Source organism: Schistocerca gregaria, chromosome 4, assembly GCF_023897955.1.
Source record: "Schistocerca gregaria isolate iqSchGreg1 chromosome 4, iqSchGreg1.2, whole genome shotgun sequence".
NCBI lineage: Eukaryota > Metazoa > Arthropoda > Insecta > Orthoptera > Acrididae > Schistocerca > Schistocerca gregaria.
The window spans coordinates 213,603,721-213,617,364 of record NC_064923.1 but is presented as its reverse complement, the minus strand read 5'-3'; the positions used below and the strand labels follow the sequence as shown (position 1 = coordinate 213,617,364).

At 40.6% G+C, this 13,644-nt stretch overlaps 1 protein-coding gene across 1 annotated transcript in view; it reads left to right on the top strand.

The window, feature by feature from the left end:
• The window catches only part of LOC126266783 (synaptic vesicle glycoprotein 2C-like), a 329,005-nt gene extending 317,915 nt beyond the window's left edge, over window positions 1–11,090 (top strand). The window contains exon 12 of the mRNA XM_049971322.1: window positions 11,018–11,090. Within this exon, the coding sequence (XP_049827279.1) occupies window positions 11,018–11,073 (56 nt within the window). The 3' untranslated portion in view covers window positions 11,074–11,090. The remainder of the gene's footprint in view (window positions 1–11,017) is intronic.
• Window positions 11,091–13,644: the final 2,554 nt, after the last annotated feature.

The following is a 13,644-nucleotide window of genomic DNA, read 5'->3' as shown; positions in this document are numbered from 1 at the left end:
TATAGAATACATTCGAGGAATCTGTCCCGCTACTACACAACGCTCCAACGCCGATGAGAGGCGTCCGACACCGGCACAGGTACATCTACCTCTGTATGACTACTCTGCAATTCACAGAAACTTCTTCGAACAACATTTACACTATTTGTCTAATGTTCCACTCACGAGTAACATGTTGGGAAAAGGAACACTTAAATGTGTTCGTGCAAGCACCGATTTCTCTTATTTTATAGCACCTACATCTACAGGGATACTCTGCAAATCACATTTAAGGGCCTGGCAAAGAGTCCAACGAACCACCTTCACATTTCTCTATTATTCCAATCTTGTATAGCGCGCGGAAAGAACTAACTCCTACATATTTCCGTATGAGCTCTGATTTCTCTTGTTTTATCGTAGTGATCGATTTTCCCTATGTAGGTCGGTGTCAACAAAATATTTTCACATTCGGAGGAGAAAGTTGGTGACTGGAATTTCGTGAGAAGATTCCTTAGCAACGAAAAACGCCTTTCTTTTAATGATGTCCAGCCCAAATCCTGTATCATTTCTGTCACACTCTCTCCCATGTTTCCCCATAATACAAAACACGCTCCCTTTCTTTGAACTTTTTCGATGTACTCTGTCAGTCCTATCTTGTAAGGATCCCACACCGCGCAACAGTATTATAAAAGTGAACGGACAAGCGTAGTGTAGGCAGTCTCCTTAGTAGATCTGTTACATTTTCTAAGTTTCCTGCCAATAAAACGCAGTCTTTTGTTAGCCTTGCCCACGAAGTTTTCTATTTGTTTCTTCCTATTTTAAGTTGTTCGTAACTGTAATATCTAATATCTAATATCTTTTAGATTAGACTGATTTATCGTGTAACCGAAGTTTAACGAGTTACTTTTAGCACTCATGTGGATGACCTCACACTTTGCGTTATTTAGGGTCAATTGCCACTTTTCGCACCATTCAGATATCTTTTCTAAACCGTTTTGCAATTTGTCTTGATTTTCTGATGACTTTATTAGTCGATAAACGACAGCGTCATTTGCAAACAACCCAAGACGGCTGCTCAGATTGTCTCCCAAATCGTTTATATAGATAAGGAACTGAAAAGGGCATATAACACTACCTTGCGGAACGCCAGAAATCACTTCTGTTTTACTCGATGACTTTCCGTTAATTACTACGAACTGTGACGTTCAAAAATGGCACTGAACACTATGGGACTCAACTGCTGTGGTCATTAGTCCCCTAGAACTTAGAACTACTTAAACCTAACTAACCTATGGACATCACACACATCCATGCCCGAGGCAGGATTCTAACCTGCGACCGTAGGAGTCGCACGATTCCGGACTGCACGCCTAGAACCGCGAGACCACCGCGGCCGGCGAACTGTGACGTCTCTGACAGGAAATCACTAATACAGTGTCATGACTGAGACGATATTCCATGAGCACGCAATTTCACTACAAGCCGCTTGTGTGGTGCAGTGTCAAAAGCTTTCCGGAAATACAAAAATACGGAATCGATCTGAAACCCCTTGTCAATAACACTGAACACTTTATATGAATAAAGAGCTAGTTGTGTCTCACAGGAACGATGTTTTCTAAACCCATATTGACTGTGTAACAATAAACAGTTTTCTTCGAGGTAATGTGCAATTTTCCCAAAGTAGGTGGTTGTCGACAAAATACACTCATCATCATCATCATTTTAGACTGATTATGCCTTTCAGCGTTCAGTCTGGAGCATAGTCCCCTTTATAAAATTCCTCCATTCAGTGTTAACATTGGTGCCTCTTCTGATGTTAAGCCTTTTACTTCAAAATCATTCTTAACCGAATCCAGGTACCTTCTCCTTGGTCTGCCCCGACTCCTCCTACCCTCTACTGCTGAACCCATGAGTCTCTTGGGTAACCTTGCTTCTCCCATGAGTGCAATATGACCCCACCATCTAAGCCTGTTCGCCCTGACTGCTAGATCTATAGAGTTCATTCCCAGTTTTTCTTTGATTTCCTCGTTGTGGACACCCTCCTGCCATTGTTACCATCTACTAATACATGCAATCATCCTAGCTACTTTCATATCCATAACCTCAACCTTATTGATAAGGTAACCTGAGTCCACCCAGCTTTCGCTCCCATACAACAAAGATAGTCTTGGTACTGACTTCCTTCTTGCAGAAGAGAGTAGATCATAGCTGAGCGCTCACTGCATTAGCTTTGCTACACCTCGCTTCCAGTTCTTTCACTATGTTTCCATCCTGTGTGAATGTGCGTCGTAAGTACTTGAAACCTGTTCTAACTTTGTTCCTCCTATTTGGCACTCAATCCGTTTATATCTCTTTCCCACTGACATTACTTTCGTTTTGGAGATGCTAATCTTCCTACCATAGTTCTTACGTTTCTGATCTAGCTCTGAAATAACACTCTGCAAACTTTCACTCCAATCTACCATCACAACTAGGTCATCCGCATATGCGAGACTGCTTATTTTGTGTTCACATATCTTAATCTCACCCAGCCAGTCTATTGTTTTAAACATATGATCCATAAATAATATGAACAACAGTGGAGACAGGTTGGAGCCTTGTCTTACCCCTGAAACTACTCTGAACCATGAACTCGATTTACCGTCAACTCTAACTGCTGCCTGATTATCTATCTACAGACCTTTAATTGCTTGCAAAAGTTTGCCTCATATTCAATAATCTCGTAGAACAGACAATAACTTCCTCCTAGGAACCGGGTCATATGCATTTTCTAGATCTATAAAGCATAGATACAATTCCCTGCTCAACTCGTAACACTTCTCCATTATTTGCTGTATGCTAAGGATCTGGTCCTGACAACCTCTAAGAGGCCCAAACTCACACTGATTTTCATTCAATTTGTCTTCATCTAATACTGGCACTCTCCTTCCAAAATATACAATCGGGAAAAAATAGTACACTCTTCCGGAGCTTTTCAGTTCACTCAAGATTTATTGTAGCAACAATGCATACGGAGAACATGAAAGTATTGCATTTGCAGATCAATAGCACAACAGGTTTTGAGGTAATAGATACCGACCAACGCTGAAAATCCCACATTAGTTCGTGGTGTAGCCTCCATGCAATGAAGATGTAAACTCCGGCATCCACTCGATCATACAAACCTGCTCGACCTGTTCACGTAGCTCTGTAAGAGTTGTTGGCTGACAACTTGCACGAGCCATTTCTCGTCCCATCATATCCAACACGCGCTCAATTAGAGACAAGGCCTGAGATCGTACTGACCTGGAAGTTGTTGCGCGTCTTACAGAGAACGTTAATTTTCGTAGGGAGTGTGCGGGCGAAAATTATCATGTTGGAACAATAAATCACGTTACTGTTGCGAGAACGGCAAAAGAATGAGTTTACCAAAATCTGTACGTACCGAGTGCTGGTTAGCATTCCCTTCAGAAACACCAAAGGTGAACGAGAGTTGTAGCTTATAGCACTCCAGACCATAAGAGCTCGTGTTAGGCCAGCATGCCTTGGACGAATGCACTCTACGAGTCAGCTCTCACCAGGTCTGCATCGTATGCACAAACCACCATCATTTGCTTGAGTACAGAAACTATAGTACTGGCCATAAAAATTGCTACACCACGAAGATGACGTGTTACAGACGCTAAAATTTAACCGACAGGACGAAGATGCTGTGATATCCAAATGATAAGCTATTCAGAGCATTCACTAAAGGTTGGCGCCGGTGTCAACACCTACAACGTGCTGACATGAGGAAAGTTTCCAACCGATTTCTCATACACAAACAGCAGTTGACCGGCGTTGCCTGGTGAAACATTGTTGTGATTCCTCGTGTAAGGAGGATAAATGCGTACCATCACGTTTCCAACTTTGATAAAGGTCGGATTGTGGCCTATCGCGATTGCGGTTTATCGTATCGCGACATTGCTGCTCGTGTTGGTCGAGATCCAATGACTGTTAGCAGAATATGGACTCGGTGGGTTCAGGAGGGTAATACGGAACGCCGTTCTGGATCCCAACGGCCTCGTATGAGCAGCAGTGGAGATGACAGGCATCTTATCCGCCTGGCTGTAACGGATCGTGCAGCCACGTCTCGATCCCTGAGTCAACTGATGGGGACGTTTCCAAGACAACAATCATCTGAACAAACAGTTAGATGACGTTTGCAGCAGCATGGACTATCAGCTCGGAGACCATGGTTACGGTTTCCCTTGATGCTGTATCACAGACAGGAGCGCCTGCGATGGTGTACTCAACGACGAACCTAAGTGTAAGAATGGCAAAACGTCATTTTTTCGGATGAATCCCGGTTCTGTTTACTGAATCATGATGGTCGCATCTGTGTTTGGCGACATCGCGATGAACGCACTTGGAAGCGTGTATTTGTCATCGCAATACTGGCGTGTATCCAGGATAGATGGTAAGGGGTGCCATTGGTTACACGTCTCCATCACCTCTTGTTCGCATTAACGGCACTTTGAACAGTTGACGTTACATTTCAGACGTGTTACGATTCGTGGCTCTACGCTTCATTCGATACCTGCGAAACCCTACATTTCAGCAGGATAATGCACGAGCACATGTTGCAGGTCCTGAACGGGCCTTTCTGGATACAGAAAATGTTCGACTGCTGCCCTCGTCAGCCCATTCTCCAGATCTCTCACTAACTGAAACGTCTGGTCAATGGTGGCCCAGCAACTGGCTCGTCATGATACGCCAGTTACTACTCTTGATGAACTGTGGTATAGTGTGGAATCTGCATGGGCAGCTGTACCTGTAGACACCATCCCAGTTCTGTTTGACTCAATGCCCAGGCGTATCAAGGCCGTTATTACGGCCAGAGGTGGTTGTACTGGGTACTGATTTCTCAGCATCTATGCACGCAAATTGCGTGAAAATGTAATCACATATCAGTTCTAGTATAATATGTTTGTCCAATGAATACCCGCTTATCATCTGCATTTCTTCTTGGTGTAGCAATTTTAATGGCCAGTAGTGTGCTTTCCTCGCTGCTGACCACAGCGCGCCATTCCACCGTCCAAGTGATCCTCTCACTGCACCAGTCGAACAGTGCATGTTGATGCTGTGGCGAGGCTGGTAGACTGGCTAGAGATGTACTTGCCCATAGTCCCACTGCTTAAAACTGGTTTGCAACAATTCGTGTTGAGACCTATGGGCTCGCAAGCCGTATTATCTTTGCTGTGGTAGCTATGCGGTCTGCCACAGCTACAATTACAATACGAAGATCCTGGAGGTCGTCTGTCCTGTGTGGACATCCAGAACCTCATCCACATGTTTGGGAATGTTCTCGTGACCACTGATACCCGCAGGGTAGCATTCATCTCATGCTAGATAAGGAGAGCCCTACGTCATAGTGACGTAAGGCTACGTCATCGTGAAGTACGTAAACCTAAATCGACTTTATGAGTACATATGTCGATCTTTGCAGGTGTACCACAGCGGTTGCACGGTAACGTGAAATCTAAATGGAAGTACATGTGTAGAAACGAAGTTACAGCAATTATGTGGTATATTCAGCCCAGTTTAATTAGTTATTAAGATGGAATCCCAACAATTTGGATGTTATTGTGTGTTTCTTGAACATAAAGAATGTCTGAACGTAGGAACAATAAGGAAAGAAAAACAGAAACGCTTGCATTCATTTTTGAAATCCAATGAATAGTCCAAAAATCATATGGACTGAAACGTGAAATAGTTCATTATTAAGCTGTAATCAAAGAATTTGGGATGTTTTTGGGTATTTCATGAACATAACGAAAGTAAAAAAAAAGCATGTAGTATTTGTAAGAAATCCCAAGAATCGTGCATGATTGTGTCGACAGGAACTTGAAATAATTAATTATTAAGCTTATTAAGCTCTTATCCCACGAAGAATGTGGGATGTTATTGTGTGTTTCATGAACATAACGAATATCTGATCGAAGGAACCATAGCCACAACTAAAGTCAAAAAAGCTAGTAGTAATTTTTAAAAAAGTCCGATTAATTGTGCATAAAGCATTTGGACAGAAACGTGAAATAGGGAGAAATTAAAGTGTTTCGTGTTTTTACAAAAGCCTATGGATTGTTTATAATTCTTCTGGACAGAAACGTTAAACCGAGAAATTAATGTGGCTCCAAAGAAAATTCTGAATGTTGCTGGACTTTTAAGTTTGCCTTCATGTTGTGGATCAACTTAGAAAATTCTGCTCTTCAGAAATAAATTATTGCTGTGATTATAATGTAACCTGTTTATAACACATGTCATTATTTTTCTTTATACGTTGTATAGTGTGAAAAAATGATATTTCCTCTAAATTGTTACTCACATTTTAATATTCAAGCAGAATCAACTATAAAAAAGTAAGTTTACTAGTAGTTGCTAAATGATGTTGAACACTGTCACAATGGGTGAGCTAATTGACAAAGTAACCTCAATAGCCCATCGTTTTCAGCAGTGCTAAGTGATGTTTCATATACGTTGGTGGAATACTGTGTTTTTTCATTCTCTCAATAGAGATGGTATAAATTTCGGAAGTGTTTGGCATGATTACGGTAGCTATTTCCATATTGCCTAAGAATCATACAAAAAGTAGCTGAAAATGGTAACAGCACTCACTGCTTTCAGTTGCTTAAAATGCTGGTAAAGGTGGCTTGCATGTCATTGTATTTTCACAGTATACAACATGTAAACAAAAATAATGTTGTGTGTTATAAACAGGTCAGTATATTATAATTAACATAATAATTCATTTCTGAGGAGCAAAAGTGTTTGCGTTGATTTACAATACGAAAGCAAAATTAAAATTCCAGCAACATTCAGAATTATCTTTGGAACCACATTAATTTCTTGGTTTAACGTTTCTACCCAGAAGAATTATGTACGATATACTGGCTTTTATAAAAATACGGAACACTTTAATTTCCCTCATTTCACGTTTCTATCCACATGACTTATACGCAATTACTCGGATTTTTTGAAAACAAATGAGTAGACAATATTTTTGACTTTCGCTATTGTTATGGTTCCTTCGTTCAGACATTCATTATATTCAAGAAACACACAATAACATCCAAAATTGTTGGGATAATAGCTTAATAAGTAATTCAACTGGGATGAGCATACCGCACAACTTCTGTCACTTTGCTTGTACACGTCTATTTACATTTAGCTTTCACATTATCGGTGTAACATCTATGGCGCAACTGCAAACATCGATATACGTACTCATGTAGTCGATTTAAGTTATTCACGTCTCGATGATGTAGCGTTACGTCATTATGACGTAGAGTTCTCGTCACCTAGCGTGAAGTGAATGCTAGCCATACCAGCATCGTTGCACAAATTTAGCAGAGCGTCCTAATTGTGTGGCAATTCTTCGGAAAGACCATCCCGCCATTCAAAGGTCACAATATGAACCCTTTCAAAGTCCCTCAATTGGCTGTAGGAGTGTGTCTCTGTGGCATGGTTGCCCACTTGCTTCACAGGAGTTAACACCACACTGGGCCTTCTGGCTGTGAGCATTCCCTAAGGGCAGACACAGATGGTGCTCTAGTAGCTATGCCACTACGCTGTTGGCAGACGAGATTGAAACAATTATCAGTACTCCTACTATGCCGCCAGTGGCAGATACGTATTTGGATACTTGCATCGAAACAAATCCTCTGATTTTTTCGATGTAGTGAAAAAAAATTATGTCCATGCAATTTATTTCACTAGACTATTTTTAAATTTTAGTATATTTGACTTCATTTTATTTTTTATTGAAACTGAATGTTAAGGTGCATCAGAATGATTAGCTTTCGGGAGTGCACGTATTCATGCATAAAAAACATAACTAATTTTCTCATAAGTATAAGAAAGGTTAAACAAATAGTAACAACGGCTAACTGCAATGATAAAAGAAGATCCCCAGCAAAACAGTGAAAAGCGCACAAACGACCTAAAGCCGTGTCGGGCGCTTCATAAATAGTGAGACCAGTGCCGATCGATTCAGATTGGAAAACAGGCTAACAGCCCACGTGTGTTACGATTAGTATCTTGTCATCTCTCTACTTTTCTCCACGATCATCAAGTGTTGCGTAAATCCTGGAGTCATCCGTGAAGAGAACCCGATAACAATGATTCAGGTTCCAACTCAAATACTGCCAAACGCTTGTGCTAGAGGCAGGGGCTTTGTTCTAATTGAGTCTGTGGAGATGTTTGCATAGTGTATGAGTCACCACATTCCCTAGATGCCTACAAAAATTCAACTCGCAGTTTTGCGGCATTCGCCTCTGCTTATCTGCCAGCCACAATTTTTAAATTTGTAGGGCGTGGTCGTTAGCTGGCGTTGTTGACTATAGCGGTCGGATTTCATACAAAACACTTGGTTGATCAATAATTCAATACTGCTCGTCAGTCTGGGATTCAAACCACATGGAATCAATAAAGGAGATAAAGAACATGCAAAGAAGAACAGCGCGTTTTGTTAAAGGTCCATGTAGTAAGTGTGAAAACGTCACGAAGACGTTCATTCATTTCTAGTGGCAGACGCTACAAAAGGGACGCTCTGCAACACGGTGTGGTCTGCTGTTAAAATTCCGAAATGTACGTTTCTAGAGAACTCGACCAACACGCTACTGGCTTCTAAATATCTCTCGAAAAGACCACGTAAATAATATGAGAGTGTTTCGGGCTCATATCGGAGGCTTACCGCAATCATTATTCCCGCGCCTGCAGCAGTAAAAGGGGTGAGTGACACTGGTACACGCAATTACCCCTGCCACACACCGAAATGTGGCTTGAAGAGTATAGACATACATGTGAATGTAGACATAGATTCTGTAGTGACGTCTGCGTGGTGTAAAAACAGTTCGCCTAGGCTACTCTATTTGTCTAAAATCATATGTATCTCGTACAGAAACTTACTTTAAACTAGCTTTTCCCCGCCGCGCTTTGCTGTGGCTGTCTGCTTAAAAGATAAAAGAAAGAAAAGAGAAAGCACACGTTTCTAGTATGTACTGGAATTGAATGTACGACCTAGTCCCCTTCTTCCCATTGTCTCTGCCCCTCTCCTCCTCCCCTCTTTTTATCAGTCTTCTCCTCCTTTGTCCTCTCTCTGTCAGTCATCTCCTCCCCCTCACTCTCTCTTTTACCATTTCTCTCCACCTCCTCCTACTCACTCTTTCTGCCAATCTCGTACTTTCCGCTGTCCACATCAATTTCATCGTACAATTCTGCTTGTTCCTCCTTGTCTCTGACATTGAGCCTTGTTTATCATTATTGCAACTTCAGCTTTTGTAGTGGTATTCTAAACACAAACCGATAAAACTAATACAGTTTTCCTCTTCTCTAACAACCTTTTAGTAACACTGTTTTTCCTTTACGTTCTTCATATATAATTATATGTTACACAGAATGTTACAAAAAGGTACGGCCAAACTTTCAGCAAACATTTCACAAAGAAAGAAAACATGTTATGTGTACATGTGTCCGGAAACGCTTACTATCCATTTTAGAGCTCATTTTATTACTTCTCTTCAAATCACATTAATCATGGAATGGAAACACACAGCAACAGAACGTACCAGCGTGACTTCCAACAATTTGTTACAGGAAATGTTCAAAATGTCCTCCGTTAGCGAGGATACATGCATCCACCCTCCGTCGCAAGGAATCCCTGATGCGCTGATGCAGCCCTGGAGAATGGCGTATTATATCACAGCCGTCCACAATACGAGCACGAAGAATCTCTACATTTGGTACCGGGATTGTGTATACAAGAGCTTTCAAATGCCCCCATAAATGTAAGTCAAGAGGGTTGAGGTCAGGAGAGCATGGATGTCATGGAATTGGTCCGCCTCTACCAATCCATCGGTCACCGAATCTATTGTTCTGAAGCATATGAACACTTCGACTGAAATGTGCAGGAACCACATGTTGTGTCAAGGAACATGTTCTAGCAGCACAGGTAGAGTATCCCGTATGAAATCATGGTGGTGAATCGAGGAAGTACAGTACATACTGACGCAATTAAAATGAGCTCTAACATGGAAATTAAGCGTTTCCGGACTCATGTACACATATCATCTTTTCTTTATTTGTGTGTGAGGAATGTTTCCTGAAAGTTTGTCCGTACCTTTTTGTAACACTCTGCATATATTATTAAAAACATATAGCCTATTTTCGTCCGAGTGTTCACCAGAGTATTGGGTAAGAATTTGAAGTAATTCGGTCAAGAACTTTTCAAGATTTTTGTTAACAACGTCTTCCCTTTATACATTACTTACTTGTTATAAAAAATGGTTCAAATATCTCTGAGCACTATGGGACTTAACTTCTGAGGTCATCAGTCCCCTAGAACTTAGAACTACTGAAACGTAACTAACCTAAGGACATCACACACATCCATGCCCGACGCAGGATTCGAACCTGCGAGCGTAGCGGTCGTGCGCTTCCAGACTGTAGCGGTCGTGCGCTTCCAGACTGTAGCGCCTACAACCGCTCGGCCACCCTGGCCGGCTTACTTATTACACACATTAAAAATGTCTGTATATAAAAACAAAGAAGTATTTGCATGCAATGTTTTGTCAAAATTTCAGAGCATTCGGTGAAGAACTTTCGAAGACTAAGATTTTCAACAAACGAAAATTTACGTTTTTATACAGATTACCCTATAGTTGTTATGTATATATATGCATGTATATGTATTACATGACAAATGGTGCTCCGGCAGGTGTATAAAATCTCGCGAGTATTCGAATGCAGCGTTCTGTCAAAATCTGAAAGCTTTTAGTGAAGAAATTTCGGAAATTTAAGATTTTGAACAAATGAATATTTACATTTTTATTTATATAGCAATACTAACTGGTACACGTATTATCAGTTTCACAATAGTGAGTAAGGAAAGTGGTATTACATAGTGCAAGGCATATTTAGATCTAAGGAGGATAGCCTGAATGCATTTCTCTATTGCAAAAACTGAAGCATTGATAGAAAGTAAAAACATTTGTCTGAAAAGTTCTCTTGCACATTTCAGCCAACGCAGCTCTCACCCGGTTGCTGCCGGTCACAAAGGGAAGGACATTAGCGTGAAGCACATGGAGTTATTAACTGCTCATGTTAAGAGACGGGCAGCTCCGGATGGCGGCACCGACGCTACGATATGTACAGTACAGAGTACACGACGGCGTCCCTGCTGAGACGTCAACCTTCCCCCTGCAGACACGTCCTACTTCAGCTGCTGGGTGCGCTGTACCACTTCACAAACGTCGTGCTCTGGGATACATACAGTTCAACTGTCCCTCACCAAACTGAGGAAGCTCCCAGTATTGAAATGTACATGTTTAACTTATTTAGGACAATAAATAATTTTATTTATTATCTTAAGATCTATGTATGCGTTTTGCATTTAGAAACCATCACAGATTCTATACTTCCCTAGAACTTTTCGGCTTACGACCATCGTAACTTAAATAATTGTTTTACAGTTAATGTCTGGAAACACTTGTCGTAGAACAATATATCTGTCTGGGCTAGTGTTAGATCCCACAAGATGTTTTTGTCCTGTCCTAGGTGCTCCAATTTGCCTTTCAGTAATTAGAGAGATAAATATACTTCTCAATGAACCATTAAGGATGTAGAATATAAAAAAACAAAAAATACATAATAGTTAAAGAAATGATGTGTGATAAGGTAATGGCCTTTCCACAGATTTTAGGAGAAATAGTTCTCCAGTATGCCAAACATGTTCTCATTTCACATTAATTGTAAACCTTCTCACTGATATTTAAATATACACTGAAGAGCGATAGAAACTGGTACACCTGCCTAATATAGTGTTAGTATTGTTATTTCAGCTTTTAAAAACATTGACATGTTCCACATCCATGAGAATCTCCTCAACACGGATCTATGAAACGAAAAACTAATCTAATCTAATCTAATCTTGATAACCTGCCATTTCAGCAGCAGTAACCAATCTAACAACTGCGCCAGACACTTGTTGTTTTATATACGCGTTGCCAACGGCAGCGCTTTATCCTGTCAGTTTTCGCATCGTCACATTTTGCATCTGGTGTTACGTACCAGGTGAGAAAATTGCTCGATTTGTGTTCAGGGTCATCCTTCCTGTACACTCAAATCTACACCCCTTCACTTCCCTCTACAGTTTTGCTCTTGGCTGATTTCGTTCTGTGGAAGGTAGGGGGGAAGGGGACGGAACCTCATGTCTCTCAAGTAACAGGAATCTAGTTCCCCTCCCTCCTCACTTTTTATTAATAAAATCTAATTGCCTCTCATTTGATGTATGTACATCATAGTGAGAGAATGACCTAAGGTACAACTGACATCAGCAGGTACTAGTCAGATTTGAAAGTAAATATTTGTGATTCAATTACTAGTAATAATATAGTTTTGAATGTATTTATCAATATGAACTATAGTGTTTTGTGACGGCATGTCTAACTAGAATATTATCGGTTTCATCAGCCTCGTGGATTCACATAACATATTTGAACGTGAAGAGTTTGAAAGAGCACTGAAAGACCGAAGTCGAATCAAGGCCCCGGGAGTAGACAACATTCAACTAAAACTACTGACAGCCCTGGGAGAGCCAGTCATGACAAAACTCTACCATCTGGTGAGCAAGATGTATGAGACAGGCGAAATACCCTCAGACATCAAGAAGAATACAATAATTCCAATCACAAAGAAAGATGGTGTTGGCAGATGACCGAACTATCAGTTTAATAAGTCACGGCTGCAAATTACTAACACGTATTCTTTACATACGAATGGAAAAACTGGTAGAAGCCGACATCGGGGAAAACCAGTATTGACTCCGCAGAAATATTCGAACACATGAGGCAATACTAACCCTACGACTTATCTTAGAAGCTATATTAAGGAAAGGCAAACCTACGTTTCTAGCATTTGTAGACTTAGAGAAAGCTTTTGACAATGTTGACTGGAATGCTCTCTTTCAAATTCTGAAGTTGGCAGGGGTAAAATACAGGCAGCGAAAGGCCATTTACAATTTGTGCAGAAGTCAGATGGCAGTTATAAGAGTCGAGGGGAAGGAAAGGGAAGCAGTGGTGGGGAAGGGAGTGAGGCAGGGTTGTATCTTATCCCCGATGTTATTCAATCTGTATATTGATCAATATTTCATCATAGCAGATACGTAGCATAATCAAATAACTCACATAGCATCAGCTTATTGATCATAAACATACCGCAACAGCATAATACATATAGTCATCGTAATAACAACATCATAACACCTCAGTCAAATTATCAAAATCGTCGTAGCTTCCTCCACTAATTTCAAAACCTAAAAAAATACACTGCTCATGTAAAAAGTGTCATCTACCTCAAACGTACTTTAAAAATCATGATCCCATACCAAATACATCATTCAAAGCTCTCATAATATCACAATGGTTCCAAAAAAATATGAACTGTTCACAAAGTACATACAAAATACAATTTCATAAGTGTGAAGTTATCCAATGGTACAATTACGTAAACATCTGTCACTGATGTAGTAAAATAAATGTTTGTCTCTCTCAGTTAAATGATCAGATAGCTGTGTAATTTATGTGTTAGAGAAATATGGTACCGATGTGTAAAGTTGTATAAGCAAATACCATATTAGCTAGGGCTCCT